Below are 23,758 nucleotides of genomic sequence, written 5' to 3' on the forward strand. Positions count from 1 at the left end.
TCCTCCACAGAAAGAAATACGGGGACGTCAGATCTGGTGAACGTGCGGGCCATGGTATGGTGCTTCGACGACCAATCCATCTGTCATGAAATATGCTATTCAATACCGCTCCAACCGCACGCGAGCTATGTGCCGGACATCCATCATGTTGGAAGTACATCGCCATTCTGTCATGCAGTGAAACATCTTGTAGCAACATCGGTAGAACATTACGTAGGAAATCAGCATACATTGCACCATTTAGATTGCCATCGATAAAATGGGGGCCAATTATCCTTACTCCCATAATGCCGCACCATACATTAACCCGCCAAGGTCGCTGATTTTCCACTTGTCGCAGCCATCGTGGATTTTCCGTTGCCCAGTAGTGTATATTATGCCGGTTTACGTTACCGCTGTTGGTGAATGACGCTTCATCGCTAAATAGAACGCGTGGAAAAAATCTGTCCTCGTCCCGTAATTTTTCTTGTGCCCATGGTAGAACTGTACACGACGTTCAAAGTCGTCGCCATGCAATTCCTGCTGCATAGAAATATGGTACGGGTGCAATCGATGTTGATGTAGCATTCTCAACACCGACGTTTTAGAGATTTCCGATTCTCGCGCAATTTGTCTGCTACTGATGTGCGGATTAGCCGCGACAGCAGCTAAAACACCTACTTGGGCATCATCATTTGTTGCAGGTCGTGGTCGACGTTTCACATGTGGCTAAACACTTCCTGTTTCCTTAAATAACGTAACTATCCGGCGAACGGTCCGGACACTTGGATGATGTCGTCCAGGATACCGAGCAGCATACATAGCACACGCCCGTTGGGCATTTTGTTCACAATAGCCATACATCAACACGATATCGACCTTTTCCGCAATTGGTAAACGGTCCATTTTAACACGGGTAATGTATCACGAAGCAAATACCGTCCGCACTGGCGGAATGTTACGTAATACCACGTACTTCTACGTTTGTGACTATTACAGCGCCATCTATCACAAATCGAAAAAAGTGGTCCAACTCAAACATTCATAGTTCTTTACGTACTACACGAATATGTAATAAAAAAGTGGGTTCCTGTTAAAAAAAAAAAACGCAGTTGATCTCCGTTTGACCTATGGCAGCGCCATCTAGCGGGCCAACCATAGCGCCATCTGGTTTCCCCCATCAAGCTAGGCGAGTTTCGTTCTTTGTAGTTTTTTCGTTTGATGCTTATTTCGTGAGATATTCGGCCCGGTCACTATCAATGGACCACCCTGCATAATTAAGATGAAAGGAATATACCAATGAAAGGTGTTAACTATGACAAATGATAAAATAATTAAAAAGTAAAAAATTTGGTAAAGCAAATTTCAGTGTCACTTAATAATAAAATCTATGCCTAAGCAGGTCGAGCTGGCACTTGATGGTATCTACAGAATCACCTCGCCTCCCTGTATATACTCCCTTTTCATTTTTCCCGTTCAAGGATATTTAACGCGTGGTCCTTAAAGTAGGTGTCGTCTGCATTTGTAACATCACGTAAAGTTGTACATCATTCTGGAAGACAGTTAGGACATTAACGGCCGAAGTGGCTGTTCTGGTTCACTGCGCAGGCTGAGTCGGAAGTCTGCTCGTTAACTTGAAGAGACCATAACATGTGGTTCGCCGTCTTTATGTTTTATCATAGTCATGGGAGGATGTTTTTAAGAGGTAATCGTGCAGACGTCCATATAATACACCCCAGCGTACAACCGACTTCAACGTAGTAACTACGGTAACAGCTTGAGTTAAGTCCTGCATTCGACCAGTCTTGCAGACAACTTTAAATAGTGAACGTGTGACCGTAGTTTGTCAACGTTGTTATGTGAATACTGCAATGGAGAACCATATCTAAATCAAGTGTTCAAGATATTCTCCAGAATGTTTTAAATTCGAGAAAAGTGCTTGCAAAGTCTGTGCCGCGAACATTGACTTCAAAACAAAAACAACGATGCGTGGACTTCTTCCGCGGACTGTTCTTATATTTGGGGGGGGGGGGGGGATGAAAGCATCCCGGGTGACGAGACTTGGTGTTATCAACACGAACCTACCACAAAACGTCAAAGTAAATTCACGTGAAGAGTCAACGATTTTGAGGACATAACCGCCAATCTGACAAGAGAATTGAACAATATCCCTAACAAGGACTTTTCGACAGTTTCACGTGGCTTTATGAACTTCCTGTGTGTTGTACTCAAGTGGGTGGCTGAAGGGGGGGGGGGAGGAGGCATTAAAACCACCATTTTAACTTTCCTCTATCTTTTATTAATTCAGTCTCGAAACTTTTTGGACTGACGGGGTGTATCTTCATTCGTAAAATTACGACAGCAACCCGAATGCATTTCATCAATAAACTGCTTTTAATCGTAAAATTTCTACGTAACTCTCACTACAGGACAAAGTGCTATTCACGAACAATCGCCGTATGTTACATACTAAACAGCCTAGAGGTTCAGATGATGTACATTTAGAACGGAGAGCTTCATTTGGAAAATATCAAATGCTAGATATGAATATTGTGGCATTTGTACTAGTCTTCTAAAACTTATTCCAGTCGCACCACACGTATGATGGTCACTGTAAATTTAAAATTATAACTGTGATGATAGTGACCCAACTTGAGATGTCTCTAGCTACAAAGCAGGGTTTTTTTTCATTGTATTGTAAATGTAGTTCAGCTGTCAAATAAACTGCAAGCGCTGTGCACTAAGTTTTCGGCAAGCTTAAGAAAACAGAGGTGTCAGTATGGATGAAATAGCTGATCCACTGGCCAACGATTGTCCATTCACAACAGTTGAAAGGCGTCCCTTAACGCAGTCGTGAGGTACGAAATATCGATCCGAAGAAACAACCTGACATTTGTAATAAAAAGCAAAATTCACCATATGTTAAATTAAGCGAATGGAAGGAATAAATAATTTTTGGTAATAGCGTAGAGCATTGGATGTTACAGGAATTAGAAAGAAAACTGTCTCTAAAGTACAGACATTGTGCTATTATTGCTCTTATCAATAATATGCATAATAGTGGCACTCTTTTATTAATAGTTATTTGGGTGGAAATTAGTCATCTCTACATGGCTAAAAGACTCAAGGTGTCTTTTCATCGGTGGTAACATAGCCCATATCGACAGCAGGGTACGTGGATGTCTAACGTCGTCCGATAATTCTTTGAAGTGTAGCAGGTTCATAACCTTCTAACCAAAGACAATTAGAAAAGAAGAAATAGTACGCAACCTATATTTTACACTTTTTACTGCACCAAAACATTTTTCCGGACCTACGCTCCATTTTCATGAGAGGTACAAGCAATACAACTTTGTACATTACTTGCAGATAGAGCATAGGCTGCTAAATCCGCTGTAATGCATTAAAAAAATAAAAAAGTGGGTGCTTGAGTAAAAAACAGACCACGTCCAATTTTGATTTTTTGAGTTGCTTTTTCTAGCAAAGACAGAAATCTTTAGGGGGGGGGGGAGGGGGGAAACGGGATGTACTACAGTGTGTATTTCTCCGTCAATTTTTAACGTTTCGATGTACTTCTAAGTGAGACCTCCCTGTTCAATAATATAAATAAGCCATGTCCATCGAGTGCAAGTTAAAATTTATGGGTAGTGGGATACGAGAGATCTTCTTCTTCCTCACTTCATGCAGTAGACCCGCAGCCTGTTCCGTCTTCACTGATGCCATCTGTTCTTCAGTGGTCCTACATTTTTCTTTCTTTTTGGTTTCTAATTGTGTTGACTGCTTAACTGACCTGTCTTCCCCCTTACTGTTGATATGTTGTATCCATTTCATGCAACCTTGCTCTGATTTTTTATTTTTTTTTAATACAATATATATTAAGTTCGTCTCTTATAGTTTTGTACTTGACCTCCGAGTGTACATATTTTAAATTTCCTTAAAAATTTCATTTCAGTCAATTGTATTTAGCTTTCGTTTCTCTTAGTTTATGTTCAAGATTCGCTTTCAACTATTACACTAGGGGCAGCCATCACTTTTGTAAAATTTTAGCTTTCTGTCCTTTATCTTTTCACCAGATAAGAGGGTTATTTCACCATATCACTTCATACGGAAAGATCTGTATTTAGGGCTTTTGATGGGCTGGAGAACTGCAGTCCATTAAGACATGGGGCTACACTATATGTTTAAATGAAGATTTTAATCCGTCTTGCCATACTTCAGAGAAAGAGACTTGCGAAATACGTAATAAATTTAAGACTGATGACCATCCTTGAAATCAAGAACGAAAGGAGACACTGAAAAATGCTTATGAGCTTGTGGAAAGTTGAGACAGCAAGCGAGAGACTCTGTAAAGCTACGGAACTCCAGAAAACTTCTTTCTTGCATAGCTCCTCTGTGCCATCTTCTATCAGAGTCTGACAGCAGAGGTTGGATTTAATGATTATGACGAGAGTTATGAATATATGAGTAAACCAGCAGCTCCAGTGTTGGTAGAGAAGGAGTAAATCGTGATTTCATAATGGTTGGGTACATCATCTATGTAAGGTCTTCGCTTGATTCTTTCTTTCATTTTTCAGATGAAAATGTGCAGCGTGAAGGACATGGTCAAGGTTTCCTCAAAATAGCCGTAGCTCTACAGTAAAAGTGAGGATTTTTTTGCCAAGCGACCTCTGGAAGCCAAATTTTATCGTAACTATAACTTTCTAATGCTGATCATATCGGAACAATGTGACGGTACATTTAGAGGGACCATTAGTTAGGGAAACACCGACTTTTTGCGCTCCCCTCATTCTCTCTAGCACTGGGGCATAAGTTTCGTCTTCTTGCTCTGTTAATTGATTGTATCAGTTAAAATCGAGCTCCCGTTGGTCAATCTGCTACCACACTGCCACCCACTGCCATGCTAGGTCATCTCAGGTGAATTTCAAACAACTTTGTCGTCCGGAAACCACAGATGCCACTCTACAAAAGGGAAGAAACACTTTGCACATCCGTATGGTGTTCACACATAGCCTCTGAATTTTTGCAGCCACTATGGTTCCATAACTAGTCTAGGTATGACAAAGGCTTCGTGGTAAACGTGACCCTCGGACGGGTTCACTTGCTGCGTGGCTCGGGAAGATAAATTGTCCATATTTCACCATGTCGCTCACAACAGACACTTCTTTCACCGGGAACCACTAGCCAGCGAGATGTTATTCACCTTTCGGCCGAGTTACGGCCGCAATCAACAGGTTTCCCCAATTGGCTCCAACCAAACATCGATCGTGATCTGTGCACATTCCGACAAAAGTCGCTCTTAAATGTATCATCACAAAAAAATAAAATAAAACAAAACGAAATTTTAATGTATTCTATTATCAGAAGATGGGCATGGGTCTATCTTTTTATTCAAGCGTCCATATGTGGTTAAAGAACATTCTTCTCCCACAGCATCAGTTAAAGTAAACAATAAGAGACACGACGTAGACACAACAGTAGTATGGACAGTGACAGAAAAAGTTGTCGAAGCTGAGACGGATCTCTGTACTCACTAGCTCGTAGTCGTAGAAGTAGGGCCTGAGTATGAGTCGGCGCGCTGCGACCGCGGCAGCCAGCTTTCGCAGCAGCATGCACAGGCGACGCTCCTCGCACTGAGACAATTCCCTCACGTGTTGCGCGTCCGCCCACTGCGGTTGCACCTCCGCCGGGCAGGGCGCATCTGTTAAGGCCGTATTACATGTCACGCGGGCCCATTAATCCTTGTGGGCACAGCCCAAAAAAAAAATACATGATCAGAATTGAACAAATATACTACGAAGGTTTGAATCGCCTGACATGATAGTCCACTCATCAGCGCTAGCGTTTATTGTGAGATGTGATGCTTTTGTTGAGTGTATGGTGTAGTGTCTATGCGAACATAAATCTTTGAATCTTCCTCTATCCAGTGATATGCGCGATGTGTTTCTGTTCAAATGGCTCTGAGCACTATGCGACTTAACTTCTGAGGTCATCAGTCGCCTAGAAATTAGAACTAATTAAACCTAACTAACCTAAGGACATCACACACATCCATGCCCGAGGAAGGATTCGAACCTGCGACCGTAGCGGTCGCTCGGTTCCAGACTGTAGCGCCTAGAACCGCACGGCCACTCCGGCCGGCAATGTGTTTCTGTCTTTGATAGTTTGTCTGTAATAAACAACTGAAATCCGTTCTTTCTTTGTAAATCATCCTGTAGTAATACTCGAAAAAAGGATTACTACAAAAATAGTGAGTGAAAGACAGCCCATAGATTGTTGGAAAATACAAACTAATGAGAACATCTATCAAATTATTTAGCAAAAATCAGAAGTAATAACAAATCGATGGCCAATCTTCTTGAGAATCCTCTACCAAACAAAAGAGAACAGGCTAACGAAACAAATATGCCTGTATTTCTGGACAAAAAATTCAGTAATAGCATGAAATAGCATAAATATAAGAAACTGACTAGAAAGAAATAAAATAAAAGAACAGAAACAACAGAAAGAAAAGTTTTTACTAAAAAAAAATACAAAATTTATAAGGCCTTCAAAGCAGAAGAAATAATCGGGAACGACACGGTTAGAAGATAGGAAAAGGCAACATGCTGACAAGATAAAGGGGCACTGGAAAAATAGATAACAATAAAGAAAGAAGAGTAACTGTAGTTCTTACGTGATCCTTATTGGTCAATTGGAAGATAAAGAAAACAACAATTTATTAAATTTAAAGATCTCACTAAAACAATTCAGACAATGAAGTCGAAAGGAAAGCTAAATTGGAAATACATTGACTCAAACAAGATATGTAGTTCCAGTGAAACATAGCTGAAATATTGCAATTGTATCACCAAATCATTATGACTCTGTGCATCATGAACAGTAATTCTGAACAGGATAGCAGATACCAAACATCGACTACAGAGAACGAAAACGGTATAGGAGATTGCGTGACCTCAATATTTAGAATATCAGTTCAGAGAAAAGAAGAAAGCAAGAGGTCATATGCTACACAAACATTCACAGTGATATTGATTAAACATCGAGTGCAATTTCGCGGTCGTAAAAGAGAATGAGATCAGACAGACTCACAAGGCAAGTAACTGAATATAATGGAAATAGGGCCATGGTAAAGACAGAAAGCAATAATAACATAAAAAATAGAAAACGTTTCCAACCGACAACGATCACACAAAAAAATATTGAATACCGGGATAATTTTAGACCAAAAATTCTTAGAAATTATGAGGAACAAGCGTAAGTATTCCAATAACTTACGGAAATGCAACCGGGTAACGTCCTCGATTACCGCCGATGTTTCGAAACGTGAACCACCCGCTCATTTTAAAGGCAGCGAATGAGAAAAACGTAGTGGAATATCATTTAAATGAATGTATCATAAAAGATAAGCACTTTATGTCTCGTTTATCACATATATGCACATAAGCAATAATTCGCTATCTACTTAACACTGAGAACTCCCACTTAGTTTCTTGTTTTTTTTTTTTTTTTGTTTTACGCGTTTGCGATCGCTCGGAGTTCAGCAGACGTCAGTGCAGCCTGCTTGCCACACTCGCGAACTAGGAACACGATTAATTCCACCAAGAAATTACTACCTTGTGAAATTATCACACCACAGAATGATACTGAAAAAGCCAAACACTCTCTCCCCTACGTGCTGAAGCAGAAGAATTTCAATTTATCAATTAAAAAATTAATAAAAATATTTATATAAACCAGAAATGAAGCAATTATCTTCCCCTGATTAATCAGTAATGACCTGTTAACTCTGGAACACCGACACAGTGATCACACAGTTCAGAAAGATAAAACCACCTGGTAGTATTTGTTTTAAATTAAGGAAGGGTCGCCTTATTAAAGTAGTTGCAGGACGGCTCGAACGAAAATAATCAGAAATTGAAAGTGAATCTACTGTTTCAAATTAATTCGATTCACACATCAAGCGTTTGCAAATACAAGATCTTTTCTCAACCAGATAAAACCACTGAACATGAAGTACAATAAAAATCCCAATTACTCCGGGAATATAAATTAAAAACTGATTTCGGAATTAAAATTTGAAAGCAGAAAGCACCTGAAAGCTATTTGGAAAGCCGTTAACGTCTTGGCCAAACTACTTATCAGAGCCTGGGCAGCTCACAAACGCAGCAATTCCGCCGAAGCTCGGAACACGATCTTCGTAGTACAAACTCTCAACCAAATAGCAACACAGGCCGGCGGGACGCACTGACGAGTTGCGAGCTGCACAGACTGCAAGCAGCACAAATTCTATTCTTGACCATCGTCAGCAACAAGAAGAGCCAGGGTGGGCCGGACACTACTCGTAACTCTATGAAGAAGACGTCGCTCTGCTGTGCCAGACAGGACCGCTCTGCAACCCGTCTGCTGCCCGTCTGCTCTCCAACCCCTTTACTTTGCTCTCACACATGGAGGGAGCCAATCACAGGATTTCGCACCACGACAAGCGTGAATTTATATTTCCACACCACACTGCAAGGATGGCCTGCCTAAATTTTCCCGTTCGCTCCTGTTGTATTGCCGTAAACTAATCAGAAGCTGGCTATATGCAGTACTCTCTTTCCTTACTGGCTGCACGTTTACTGTGCGAAAAGTCGCTTATTTCTCACGCTGTGTGCGAAAATATGGGTGTGGCTCCCCCTCTGCTATGCATACAGGGAACGCCCAATTGCGTTTCTCAAGGGTTTCAGCAGCCACACGAAGAACAGCCCAGCACGCAGCAGAAAGGTGGATAATGGTACGGCCGGCCAGAAAATAGCTCTCGGCCGGCTGTCTCACGCGGCCCATCCGAAAAATTCGGGGAACATCTCGAGACGCAGCTATTCAGCCACAATCCGCCTCAAGCGTGTGGGTAGCCACGCGTCTCTCGCCCCACCAGCGGGGAGCTTTAGCGAACGCTGAATTTCGCCAACACCTGCCCTGCCCTCCTTCCAGAAAGTCCCGGTCAATACAATACATAACGCAATGTGTCTAATCAGTATCGTGACAACACTTACTTGCAAAAAACCGCACCTAGGATGATGAATCCCAGCAACTCGGCAAGAAGAAATAATTACCTTGATACACTTCATTTAGAGCTGATTCCAAAACTATAACGTTGCATGCTTATCATTTTCTTGCAATTTGCAGGTTAACCAGAGCGTCAGGAAGAACATTGGCGGCACTCTCGTTTGCCTTCCTGTAGGACTGACCGTCGATTCCGACCGAAGATAAATTTGTAACGTGGCTGTTGGAAACTTGAATTAAAGTGATCCTGGAATGCCTTATCTGATTCTTACAATTAATTACGTGCTGGAGCTGATAACCAACACGACTGCTGTTGAAACTATGAGGACATATAAATTTACTTTTTTCTGACTGATATACAATTATCGGTAAACCTTTCTTGATGAAAGGTAGCGTATTTCCTTTGGGCTTTAACAATATTAATGCAATGTTATTGACGAAGTCTTTATGTATTTTATGACTCAGTGAAGAAGATGAGAACATGTTCTGCATCATGGTGACAGATACTGGTGCATATATGAAGAAAACAGAAGCGCTTAAGATTTTACTGTTGCAAATTTATGCAAGTAACGGGTCTGCTTCAAGAACTGCGCAAAGTGGTGGAAGAATTAAGATGCTTCCACCCTGCAGTGAATATAGTAAAGGTGTTCGACTCCCTGGAGAGTAAACTCTTGTGGAAAGTGTTACCAGAAACACGGTTGTCCAACCAAACCTGGATTGAATGTGAGGCATGTAACTTGTAGGCTGCTATGTACTATTCTGACCACTTAGAAAATGTTAAGAAGATAAGTTTCTAGTTTTACGATGAAGTTTTTTTGCAGCGATATCAGATTATGCAAACCCAATATCATTCAAATTTTGGGTTTTAGAATAAGTTACGAACCTATGACGGAAATCAGTCCTCTGCTGACGAAAATAGCAAACTAATCTTCTCATGTTCATCGACGTGAAACGTAACCAAGACTTCTCCGAATCCAAATTTTAACATTATGTTTAGAACACTCGAGTTCATATCTACTAGTTTTCGTTTGCACTGAAACAGTTAATGAAAATTAACGTTTAATTTTTTAACTCTTTACAAGGTTTTGCTTGCCCTGGTTCCAGAGAATTCGCACAGAAACCGCTGTCGTTAAAGTATATACGAAAGCAAGAATTTAGAGCCGGCACATTACAGATCACACTTCAGTAACTGGACACTGGCAATCAAATGACTTGATAAAGGACTTCCTTGAGTGTGTGCTCGGGAAATAAGAAATTCCATTACCAAGGAGGAACAGCCTGCTGATATTAGAGGGATCTATTTCTATTAAAAGTAAGGAAGATGGCGGTAAGGAATTGGCGGTTAAATTTTATTCGTGGCGTCAGTTCGGTACTAAAGGGGGAAGCAGAGGGCTCCTTGGTGAACTATTCTCCAAGCGACGTTGTTGCATTCAGGTTCTGCTCTCTGACGTAAAGCGAAATGGAGAGAAATATTTCTACATTTGGAAAATTTTTTTGAGAGACTAAAGAAAGACATTGATTCCATAGAATTTGACGTAATATTAGTAGTATAGTGCAAGAAACGTAAACAATAGTCGTTAAGAACGTGAAATTGTTGCCATTGATCTTAAGAATTGTTAACAGAGCGTCAGCGTCTGCTGGGAGTCTCTATTATGAATTAGTTCATTCCTTTTAAATGTAGTTAGTGTATTTTTTTAGTAAGTATTTCACATATTTAGCGTGTGTCTCCGACATTTTTAGTGCAGAAGTGCATCCATATTTTGGTAACACTTACAGGTTAGTGCACATCTACATCTACATCCATACTCCGCAAGCCACCTGACGGTGTGTGGCGGAGGGTACCCTGAGTACCTCTATCGGTTCTCCCTTCTATTCCAATCTCGTATTGTTCGTGGAAACAAGGATTGTCGGTATGCTTCTGTGTGGGCTCTAATCTCTCTGATTTTATCCTCATGGTCTCTTCGCGAGATATACGTAGGAGGGAGCAATATACTGCTTGACTCTTCGGTGAAGGTATGTTCTCGAAACTTTAACAAAAGCCCGTACCGAGCTACTGAGCGTCTCTCCTGCAGAGTCTTCCACAGCAGTCACAGCCTCCAGCTATAAGATAAACACGCCCAATCACCCAGTGAAAACACGTCGAATCATCTAGCGAAAACCCGTCAGCCTGCTGCAATGACTGGTATACAGCTTTTAATAGCTTTTAATCTTATGCAAAGCTGTCACCAATCTGACGTTTGGCTTGAGCACCACATTGGTTTACTAGGTATGGTGCTATTAGATGTGGTACGCCTTTGTCTTTCTCCGACCTTTAAAAGACGTACCCACCCAATTACGCGTGAAGCTACAGTTTATTCCGGTCAACAATGCCACACAATCATTTTTTTATCACGCTGCATCTCGGCATTTTTCACATCAACAAACATTCCAAAAGTGAGAGAAGTGATAAGTCACAAATAAAAATGCCGGGACTAACAGGAATTCGAACACAAGACCTTTGGATCTGTAATCGGGCACTTTACCACACTTTTTTTCTCTACGTCATCTTTCTTCGTTGGGAGATCGGTTTTGTGCAGATGTCGCGTGACGTCTCTCAAAGTACGTGAAATTCACAATGCGTGGTGACCTATTGTTGGACCATATAGACTAAACTGCGAATGGATAATGGAAACTGCTAAAATAGCTCTGCTATGAAAGGAGTTTCTTACTAAAGTCATGCGGTACGTGTTATGTGCTACTTAAGTATTTAGTATCTGGCTCAGGCTTTAACACCCAGGTGGCTTGAGAATGTGCAAAGATGTGTTTAACTGCAGGGAGAGTGGAAAATCTAACTAGCAGAGACTTGAAGAAGCTGCATAATATCTAGTGAAATTCTACTTAGAGAACTGAAAGTATCAGTTTTCAGAACGTAGTCTACAAATATCGTTCATCTATTTCTATAATGTTCCCATAGTGGCTGTTAAGGTAAAAAAAATGTCGGCTAATAGGACGCACAGTGTTATATAAGGAATGAATGTCCTCCGATTTCTTCCGTGGAATGCCCATGAGCATACATCAGTGCGCGATTTACATTGATTTATGATGGATTATCACCGACATTTGTAGAAGGGAACTGGCTGTGGTTTTGTGAATCACTCTGGCGTGATTTCTGTAAATATGTAAAACGCGAAGTGGTACTCCAGAAGTGGATTTGAGACCCACTCTCGTACAGACCGTATATGAGGTGGCGTAGTGGCTGAAGCACTAGACTCGTATTCGGGGGGAGAGAGACTCAATATACTGCTCAACTACAGAGATTTACTTTTCCCGTGGTTTCCCCTAATCGGTTGGGGCGATTTCCAGCATTGGTCCTTTGACAACAAGGCTAATTTCCTTCCCCACCATTGTCCTATTCGTATGTGTACCGCGGCTCAGTGACCTTCTCGTAGAAGGGTCATTAAAGCCGTGTTTTGGATCCTGTTTTTTTCGCATTACTACGAGTTCAGTACCTTTCTTTGTAGAACACAAAAAGATCTGTGCACACAAAGCTGAACTGGGTTAAAAATGGAGGAACTTCCGTTCATCTATATGTATGAAATTCTCCAAAATGTACGTCACACCATGCTCCACATGCCCAGTACTCCACACGATTTCATCCGATGAAATTTTGCGTGTCGTGTAAACAGTGTAGTCGACTTAGGTGTGCAGGATAACTAGTGAATCCCATATACACCGACGTGACAAAAGTCATGGGACAGCGATATGCACATACACAGACGGCGGTAGTATCACGTACAGAAGGTACACTATGTGATCAAAAGTATCCGGACACCCCCAAAAATATAAGTTCTTCATATTAGATGCATTGTGCTCCCACCTACTGCCTAGTACTCAATATCAGCGACCTCGTTAATCATTAGACATTGTGAGAGAGAAAAATGGGGCGCTCTACAGAACTCACGGACTTCGAACGTGGTCAGGTGATTGGGTGTCATGTGTGTCATATGTCTGTACGCGAGATTTCTACACTTTTACACATCTCTAGGCCCACTGTTTCCGATATGATAGTGAAATGGAAACGTGAAGCGACACGTACAGCACAAAAGCGTACAGGCCGACCTCGTCTGTTGACTGACAGAGACCAGCGACAGTTGAAGAGTGTCGTAATATGTAATAGGCAGACATCTATCCAGATCATGACGCAGGAAGCCAAACTGCTTCAGGATCCACTGCAAATACTATGCCAGTTAGGCGGGAGGTGAGAAAACTTGGATATCATGGTCGAGCGGTTGCTCAAAGCCACACATCACGCCGGTAAATGCCAAACGACGCCTCGCTTGGTGTAAGGAGCGTAAACATTGGACGACTGAACAGTGGAAAAACGTTGTGTGGAGTGACGAATCACGGTACACAATGTGGCGGTCCGATGGTAGGGTGTGGGTATGGCGAATGCACGGTGAACTTCATCTGCCAGCGTGTGTAGTGCCAACAGCAAAATTCGGAGACGGTGGTGTTCTGGTGTGGTCGCGTTTTTCATGGAGGTGGCTTGCACCTCTTGTTGTTTTGCGTGGCACTATCACCGGACAGGCCCATATTGATGTTTTAAGCACCTTCTTGTTTCCCAACGTTGCACGGCCATGACGGACTGGTTACACGACAATAACATCCCTGTAATCGACTGGCCTGCACAGAGTTCTGACCTAACTCCTATAGAACACCTTTGGGTTCTTTTGGAACGCCGACTTCGTGTCAGGCCTCACCGACCGACATCGATACCTCTTCTCAGTGCAATACTTCGTGAAGAATGGGCTGCGATTCCCCAGGAAACCTTCCAGCACCTAATTGAACGTATGCCTGTGAGAGTGGAAGCTGTCAGCAAGGCTAAGGGTGGGCCAACACCACACTGGATACCAACGTTACCGATGGAAGGCACCACGAACTTGTACGTCATTTTCAGCCAGTTGTCCGGATGCTTTTGATCACATAATATATAAATGGGCAGTGCACGGGTGGACTTGTCATTTGTACTCAGATGATTCAAGTGAAAAATTTCCGACGTAACTATGGCCGCACGACTGGAATTAACATCTTGAATGCGGAATGGTATTTAGAGTTAGGTGCATCGGGCATTCCATTTCGGATATCGTTAGGGAATTCAATATTCAGAGATCCACAGAGTCAAGAGTGCGCCGAGAACACCAAACTTCAGGCGTTACATCTCACCACGGAGGACCCAGTGGCAGACGGTCAGCACTTAACGACCAAGAACAGCGACGTTTGCTAGAGTAGTCGGTGCCAACAGAAGAGCAACACTGCGAGAAATAACCGTAGGAATCAATGTAGGACATACGACGAACGCACCCGATAGGACAGTGCGGCGAAATTTGGCGTTAATGGGCTATGGCAGCAGACGACCGTCGCGAGCGCCTTTGCTAACAGCACGATATCGCCTGCAGCGCCTCTTATGGACTCATGGCCACATCGGTTGGACCTCAGACGACTGGAAAACCGAGGTCGGGTGAGGTGAGACCCTATTTCAGTTGGTAAGAGCTAGTGGAAGTGATCGAGTGTGTCGCAGAACGTAAAAAGCCATGGACCCACGTTGCCAACAAGGCACTGAGCAAGCTGGTGGTGGTTCCATATTGGTGGGGGCTGTGTTTATACGGAATGGACTGGGTCCTCTGGTCCAAATGAACCGATTATTGACTAAAAAGGATTGTGTTCGGCTACTTGGGGACCTTTTGCGGACATTCATGGACTTCATGTTCCCAAACAAAGATGGAATTTTTATGAATGACAGTGCACCATGTTCAGGAAGGCCTTCGAGGTTTGATGCAGATCGTTTAAACGCATTAATTCACAATGATACACGACACTATATTCTGGAACTGGCAAATGTGATGAACTGTGATAAGCAGCAGCTCCCCGTGCATTGACGTGCGCGCACCTACAAAAGATTATCTTACGCATCTAGCGGAACAGCGACGGTATGGTGTACTACGAATTTCTACCCCGACGTGCAGTCATCACTGCTGACATTTATTGTCAACAAATGAGACGTCCTGCAGATGCAATCCAGGACAACGACCAAGAAGGCAGGTAAAGTAATGCTACTTCATGATATCGCCCGCCCTCATTCTGCTAGACTGACAAAAAATGCTATACGGGAGTTGGGTTGGGAAGTAATTCTGCACCCACCTTATTCACCTGATCTTGTGCTCTCAGATTTTCACCATTTTTCTGTCGAACAACCCCCAAGGAATATCCTTTCCGGATGAAAATGCTCTCCGAACATGGCTCGACGAATCCTTCGCCTCAAAACCACGTGATTGTTACAGTCGCGGAATCGGAAAGTTACCCCATCGTTGGAAGACTGTTGTAAATAGTGCAGGAGAACATGTTATTGATGAGTCTGTTACGTGTATCTGTTGTGTTTATTAAACTTATAGAAAAACGCTACGAACTTATGCACCAAACCAATAATAAACAGTTCCATTTGGTGTAGGTCGCAGAGACTTTCACATGATATGTTAGTGTGGACAAGTGTATCAAATCAGTCTTCGGACAGTAGGCCACAAAAATAACTTTTATAATATTTAATAGAATGAAACTATAGTGAACAAATTAACAAAACTTCCGCTGGCAGCCGTTTATATCGTTTTTAAACGTCGCCCAGACCATTCAGCAATCGTCTACGATAGGTTGTGTGGTCGCCAGAAAGCGCTCTGTTCAACAACGGCTCTTTGTATCTGCCCCATACCACACGCTTAAGTTGTTCTCGAGCAACGTTGGGGCATGCCTTGCATGAGGACATGTCTCTGCTACTGAATCCCCCTCCAAAAATATGAATACCCTGTACAGTATCTCTAACAGTTGTTAATATTATGCGTCGCTCACATTGAATCCAACAATGGCAAACCGGCGGTCTGCATAAATCCGCTGATATTAAAATCAACGCAATCTGTTCAGCACAAATGTCGAAGAGCAGACTACAGGCAGATGGGGGAAATTTTATTCGTATGTGTATTGGCTGGTATGTCACATCACTGATTGTCTCTTGATACAGCCCATCGCCTCACCAGCCAGATTATTTCGCGTTCGCTACTCTTTCGAGACAGGCTTACAGTAAAATGAGGGGCAGAGATAAGGCACTGTTCTCAAAATGACTACATATTTAATTGGTGAAAGCATATCAGAAGCCCAGAACGACTGTAGAGAATTTACTGTTTGCATTGTTACACATTCTAAAATAATTTGTCTTGTTTGTGTAGACACACATTATATGCTGCACAAAGGTTAGTAATTACTACACACATCAAAAAATGTTTTGCATCACCTCAGTCCCGAGAGTTCCGGAACCTGTACAGAAAATGCGAATAGGGATCAACATAAACATCATTTCCGCCCTTTTTATTGCTCATGAGAACCACACATTGCATGTTGTACCACCATACAGCAAGACCTTCGGAGGTGGTGGTCCAGATTGCTGTACACACCGGTACCTCTGATACCCAGTAGCACGCCCTCTTGCATTTATGCATGTCTGTATTCGTCGTGGCATACTATCCACAAGTTCATCAAAGCGCTGTTGGTCCAGATTGTTCCCCTCCTCAACTGAGGTTCGACGTAGATCCCTCAGAGTGGTTGGTGGGTCAGGTCGTCCATAAACAACCCTTTTCAATCCATCCCAGGCATGTTCGATAGGGTTCTTGTCTGGAGAACATGCTGGCCACTCTACTCGAGCGATGTCGTTATCCTGAAGGAAGTCATTCACAAGATGTGCACGATGGGGGCGCGAATTGTCGTACATGAAGACGAATGCCTTGCCAATATGCTGCCGACATGGCTGCGCTATCGGTCGGACGATGGCATTCACGTATCGTACAGCCGTTACGGCGCCTTCCATGTACGTCGGCCCCACCAAATGCCACCCCAAAACAGCAGGGAACCTCCACCTTGCTGTACTCGCTGGACAGTGTGTTTAAGGCGTTCAGCGTGACCGGGTTGCCTTCAAACACGCCTTGACGATTGTCTGGTTGAAGGCATATGCGACACTCATCGGTGAAGAGAACGTGATACCAATCCTGATCGGTCCATTCGGCATGTTGTTGGCCCCATCTGTACCGCGCTGCATGGTGTCGTGGATGCAAAGATGGACCTCGCCATGGGCGTCGGGAGTGAAGTTGCGCATCATGCAGCCTATTGCGCACAGTTTGAGTCATAACATGACGTCCTATGGCTGCACGAAAAGCATTATTCAACATGGTGGCGTTGCTGTCAGGGTTCCTCCGAGCCATAATCCGTAGGTAGCGGTCATCAACTGCAGTAGTAGCCCTTGGGCGGCCTGAGCGAGACATGTCATCGACAGTTCCTGTCTCTCTGTGTCTCCTCCATGTCCGAACAACATCGCTTTGGTTCACTCCAAGACGCCTGGACACTCCCCTCTTGAGAGCCCTTCCTGGCACAAAGTAACAACGCGGACGCGATCGAACCACGGTATTGACCGTCTAGGCATGACCGTCTAGGCATGATTGAACTACAGACAACACGAGCCGTGTACCTCCTTCCTAGTGGAATGAGTGGAACTGATCGGCTGTCGGCCCCCTCCGTCTAATGGTCGCTGCTCATGCATGGTTGTTTACGTCTTTGAGCGGGTTTAGTGACATCTCTGAACAGTCAAAGGGACTGTGTCTGTGATACAATATCCACGGTCAACGTCTATCTTCAGGAGTTCTGGGAACTGTGGTGATGCAAAACTTTTTTTGATATGTGAAATAACCAAAGATAAGTATGAAAATAACGGGAGCAATCTTATAGAATGAGAATTATTTAGCTGACACAATATATAACTGATTCAGTAGAAAGGGGTAATTGATGAAAGCTGAAAAGTAGTGCCTCCTATCTTTTTACGTGAAAACTCTTGAAGCTTTTTAATAAAACAAACATTATTAACATTCTACATCTTTATTCTTCACGTCTACACGTTTATTTCTCCACATAATTATCCTGGCGACGATCGCATATCTCCCGAGATATCACTTTGTTGATACTATCACTGTGAAATGTTTGTTGACGGAGTCACAGCCTCTCCTCTGCTTGCAACACTTCATCACTGTCCAAGTGAAATCTTCGAAGGTATTCTTTACGTTTTGGAAACGGATGAAAAACAGATGGGACCAAGTCGGGATTATATGGAGGATGATCGACGACAGTGAACTTAAGGCGTCGGACTATTGCCGATGTCGGAGCGCATGTGCGTGGCCTGATATTGTAATGCTGAAGCAAAGGGTACTTCATGAGTGGGCGAACTCAATTTCGAGAATAGAATAAAAAGTTCAGGGGCAGTACATTTCAATATCGAGAATAGAATAAAAAGTTAGAGGCATTCATTTCAGCACGCCCTCGTATGCTGAATTACTGCACTACTGTGCGATGGGCGTTAGGAAATAAACTCGAAATGCACGATACCCTTATCACAAAGCTTTTGACCACCCATTCGTATATCTAAACTTCGCCAGCCACCGTAAGGTATGTTGCGAAGGGTGCTTGGTTTATCACTGTCATGTCCTCCTTCAATGTTATTTTCGTGAATGATGGTTGGGAAGAAAGCCTGTGAATGGCTCCGATTTTATATTTCCTCGCCGTGGCTATTTCGCGTAACGTATGTTGCCCTATTCTTCTTGTAAAGCACGCTCTCGGAATTTCAGCTGTAAAACTCTCTTCTGTAGGACCACTGTAGTTAACTGAACACCTAAGTAACGGCTTAGTAAACGATCTCCTGAGGAGACGCGCAACTCTTCGCTGGATCTTCTCTTTCATACTGGGAAGAGAGAAAACTTATTCCATAATGAATAGCAAATGGTGGACTGTGGTACATGTATCGCGTTGCTGTATCAGCGTGGCACGAACATTACAAAACAAACTCGAAGTGCGTGGAACACTTGTAAAAAAGCTTTAGATAATGGTCTGGACTGATGAAGATTACTCAAGAATCGGTCGAACGAATGTTTTGTAAGCCACTTGATTCGTGAAATAAATACGCTTTCTGTACATGGAAAATCTAATGAAGTTATGATAAATGTTGCACTGGGAATAGCAATACACATACAATATTTTTTTACTGTATCGATCATAGATAAAAAATAAGATTTTGTGAGGAGTTATAGGCCACACAGTAGACTTTTTTGTGCTTGTCAGCTGACATTCTTATGTTGACTTCACATTCTTAACACGATTTTAATTCAAAGCAGCAACATTTCTAGGAGTTCAAACAGATATAAATTTTTGAAAAAAAGCCAAACAAGTGACGTTGAGAAAAGCAAATCCACAATGCAGTAAATTCCAGATCCTGCATTTCGGCAAACTGCACAGGCAGCAGTCTGCATCCTAAAAGAAATTGGATAGACATTTCTCATTTATACAAGTCAGAATATATTTAAATGATGTCGATGCCTACATGTCTTTCTAAGCGACAAAGCGAGTGGGTGCGGAGAAGAGGTTCCAGGACACACACTTCTCAAGCGGTGTAAGAACACAATCACGTAGACGACGGCGCCAGTAGCTTCAGTGGAAAAATGATTAGTTTACTAGCAACAGGAGTGCCAGACTTCCGGGCACAGTCTGTTCTGAAAGCACCATGGCTTCATTTATACTTTAAACTGGTTATACATAATGTGACATAAATATTTAAGAGAGTAAGTGATTATTAACGGCCTTGCCGCAGTGGATACACCGGTTCCAGTCAGATTATCAAAGTTAAGCGCTGTCGGGCGTGGCCGGTACTTGGATGGGTGACCATCTGGGCCGCCATGCGCTGTTGCCATTTTTCGGAGTGCACTCGGCCTCATGATGCCATTTGAGGAGCTACTCCACCGAATAGCAGCGGCTCCGGTCAAAGAAAACTATCGTAACGATCGGGAGAGCGGTGAGCTGACCCCACGCCTCTCCTATCGGCATCCTAAGTGAGAATGACACGGCGGTCGGATGGTCCCGTCGGGCCACATGTAGCCTGATGACGGGGTGCTAAGTGTTTATTGGACGATTCTTGATACTATGTCAAATTTTCACCAATACTGAACGGAAATATATAATCTTGCCACCATGTAAACTAATGATTGTGATACACATTGACTTCTGATTCCATACACAACCTAGAATGGTTAGTTTGAACTAATTTGGGACATCACATGAATCTGCCAGCAAAGTAAAGGGTGCTTCGAGTGTAAGGGAGATACAATCGCGAAGTGCGTAAATATTTCCTACGAAGCCCACCGAAGTCATTCCGGGGAGTGAGCGAAAAGTTTCAAACCTTGAAAAAATTCAGAGAAGAGAAAAAGCTAGCAGTTGCAGTTATCAATACTACACTGATGATGAAGCAGATTCTATGGAAGGAAACTGCATTCGATCTCGTACAGACTTCAATAATACATTGCTTACAGTGTAATGATCTGTTAAAGGCACCATGCAGACCTTCTCTGCAAAAATTGCATGGCCAGTACCGATCCACCTAAGAATTTGCCGGAATTAATCAATGACAAATGAAGTGATATTTACTTTATATGGGAAGCTGGTGGGCACATTTGGAAATATGGAGATCAGAAGTGATAGCCTGAGTCAAACAAGTTGGGGACTGGGCTAGTTTTTATTCACGAGACAAGTGTCAATGGACACATCTTGTTGGCATTTCGGACCATACGTTAAGTTCATAGCTCACGGATAGTTGCAGGAACATGCGTTCCTTTACGAAGATAGAATCCACTGTGTTGGCTTACCTGCATTTTGGGGTATCTTAATGGAGGCACGCCAGGTCGGTAGAGTCCACCGACAAAATCCTCTGCAAATGGGAACCCAGGTCGCCGGCTTTACTGTTTATTGTTTCATCAAGGTGAAAGTTAGCATCCAATTAATTACCTGCACACTTCTGACAGAAGAGAGAAAGTGCGTTACCACCGGCATTGAGAATATCACATGAAATCTGATTATGTGCGATTGACGACATTGCCAGTACTGCCTGTACATTTTTCACATTTCACATGGAGCTCGCAACAAGAACACTGAAAGTCGCTCATGCTTCCTATTTTGGGGTGGTAGTAAGATTATGCAATCAAATTGCATAGTTATGCTGTGGTCAGATTCTGTGGTCTAGAACTAGTTCTATGGTGGTTTTACTCTTTTCTACACTGGCTCCACACAAGCACCGCTGCCATTTACAGCCCAAATGAAACGGCGTGACAGACGTATTTCCTCAAGATCGATCATGCAGTGGGTCTAACAAAAACACTAAAATGCCAGTAATTATGTCTACAGAGCCTGTACTAGCGATTTAAGTTTTTCGGTTGAGTAACTAGTGTCCTAGTTTTCCGCCTGACAGTTAATGGGCAGATGAGAAACAAATGCACATGGTAGTGTTCATTTCTTCGCGTTCTGTTTGAATTTATAATGATACCAGCACACGGAATGTTTCTGTGCATGCAGTTGTCTTTTCTATCAGCTTCTCGATCGTGTCCCAGTTCGTAGTTACTGAATCTGGGTCATTAGTTCTGAAAGATGTCTTTCGATATGGGAAAGACTGTCATCTTGAGATAGGGTGAAACAGTTTCCGTTCTATATGCGAACTGGCTGGGCCTCATAATCTCCACAGTTTTATCGACCACAAAAGTCACTGCTTCGAGATTTACATCTTAACCAATTACTGATATAGAATGATCGGTTGGTAGTCGTTGACGAAAAAACGTTCTTCGAAAATCATCGGTTACTTGCGTTCTGGCAAGAGCAGGCACCTCTCGGGGAAAAGCAGATCGCTCTTTGCCCCCTAGTTCCACTTCGGATACCATTTTTTTTTTTTTTTTTTAACTTCGAGTGATTCCGATTCGTCAAATTCTGCGGTAAGGCGTGTTTTCAAGTCTGTGTATGGAGAGGCTGATGATGTTTTGGACATGATAATTAATTAGCGCAGCAACTTTGCTAGGCATCCCAAAACGAAATTATACTTGTCATGTCGCTGGTAATATTTGCGGTGATAAATTAGGACTCCACTTGCAAAAACCATGTCTTTACATTTTTTGGATAGACAGGTGGCATTTTCATGCCACACGTGGTATTTCCATATTGGTGTCGTTCAACGATGAGTTTGTTGTACAAAACGTAGTTAAAATGCCGCAGTAAAATTGAAATAATGTTTGGAGTGATTCTTCTGTGTTCACTATCAAGTCGTGCTCGCCAATTGTGGATTCTAGTAAATATAGTTATTTATTCCCCACCACGCAAAGGAAACCACCATGAATGCGCTCGTGATATATCTTTTTTAATATCAGTTGTAATGGAAAAGATAAACAGATAAACAAGAGACTACTTACTCCAATGTTTACCTATAATTTTCACAGAGTTTACATTCCACAGTGTCCTTTACAGGCACGGACGCGTTTAAAAGTGCTTTTGTGAATCTTGTAGTCGTATGTGTTAATGTGGAATTGATCCTCGGCTGAGTGGGTACCTTGACCATGTATGAGCGAGCAGAACTGCCGGTAGAGGATGCGACCGCCGTTGGCTCGGAAGTGAGCCGCCACCTGGGCAGCCTCAAGGTCACTCAGCCCAATCGCCTGGCGCACAGCGTTGCAGAACTCCGACTCTGCAATCAAATACAAATCGCAGGTTGGCAAAGTCTATATTGGGCGTTATTATTTAGTGGCACTGTGACTTCTTTAGTTTACATAATCACTAACGAAACTACCAGAACGCAAGTTTACTGGAGTGGACATTTTTCGCGTCAGCTACATAAATTACCGTTCATAGACAAAACGCCTTTTTCGCGCTGTAGTGTTGGCCATTATTACAAAAAAAGGAGTTTGGTTTTTTATATGAAAGACATCATCAGCAGGTGACAGCTACGTTTTGCATGTCCTAGCGTTCATTGTGTTTTCTATAGCGATCTCTCAAACTAACTGACACTCTTGCGCTTCGCTTAGGAAAATTCTCTGCATATTCGCATCAAAATTACTCGTTTTCTCGCTCTTTCAAACCTTATTCTATGTATAATATGAGACGTAAACTTTGAGTGTAGGATCTGTAAGTAACAAACAGTTCTTCTATCAAAGCTAACACAGTTCTCTTGTTAAAAATCTTAAATGATTTCCGGATCATCAGTTAAGTGTCTTCATCAAATACTACACACGAAAGGAGGACAGAAAAAAAACTGCGACACAATGTACTGAGGAAGTTCCTATTTCAAGCGCAAGCTCATCTTTCAAAAAATTGTTCAAATGGCTCCGAGCACTATGTGATTTAACATCTGAGGTCATCAGTCCCCTAGAACTTAGAACTACTTAAACCTAGCTAACCTAAGGACATCACACACATCCATGCCCGAGGCAGGATTCGAACCTGCGACCGTAGCGGTCGCACGGTTCTAGACTGAAGCTCGTAGAACCGCTTGGCCACACCAGCCGGCCTCGTCTTTCAACCTGACCGTTTGCCAATGGCCAAGGAGTAGTTGGCGGAAAGCTGGTGTAATTTTAATTACATGACGCGTTTGGAAACCAGAGAACTTTTTAATTCATCTTTCAACCTGTAATCACATAATAGAAAATAAAAAATTGACAGAACATGCAAACAATAACTAACTTTCACTGATTATACCGTTCACGTAAAATGTTAAACACACCTGGGATAAAAATTACCGATTTTGCAGCACGAAAATGTCGTTTTCCTCATGGACAAATAATCCTATGAGATATCTCAAGAATAAGGGTGAAGTAGTTAT

General features: G+C 42.6%; 1 protein-coding gene across 1 annotated transcript in view; it reads right to left on the reverse strand.

Annotated features, from left to right (window-relative positions):
• Positions 1-5,411: 5,411 nt before the first annotated feature.
• Positions 5,412-23,758, reverse strand: part of LOC126202556 (uncharacterized) — a 31,797-nt gene continuing 13,450 nt past the window's right edge. The window contains exons 3-4 of the mRNA XM_049936878.1: positions 22,493-22,627; positions 5,412-5,677 (exon numbers count right to left, since the gene is read on the reverse strand). Of these exons, the coding sequence (XP_049792835.1) occupies positions 5,412-5,677; positions 22,493-22,627 (401 nt within the window). The remainder of the gene's footprint in view (positions 5,678-22,492; positions 22,628-23,758) is intronic.

This window comes from Schistocerca nitens, chromosome 1, assembly GCF_023898315.1.
Source record: "Schistocerca nitens isolate TAMUIC-IGC-003100 chromosome 1, iqSchNite1.1, whole genome shotgun sequence".
NCBI lineage: Eukaryota > Metazoa > Arthropoda > Insecta > Orthoptera > Acrididae > Schistocerca > Schistocerca nitens.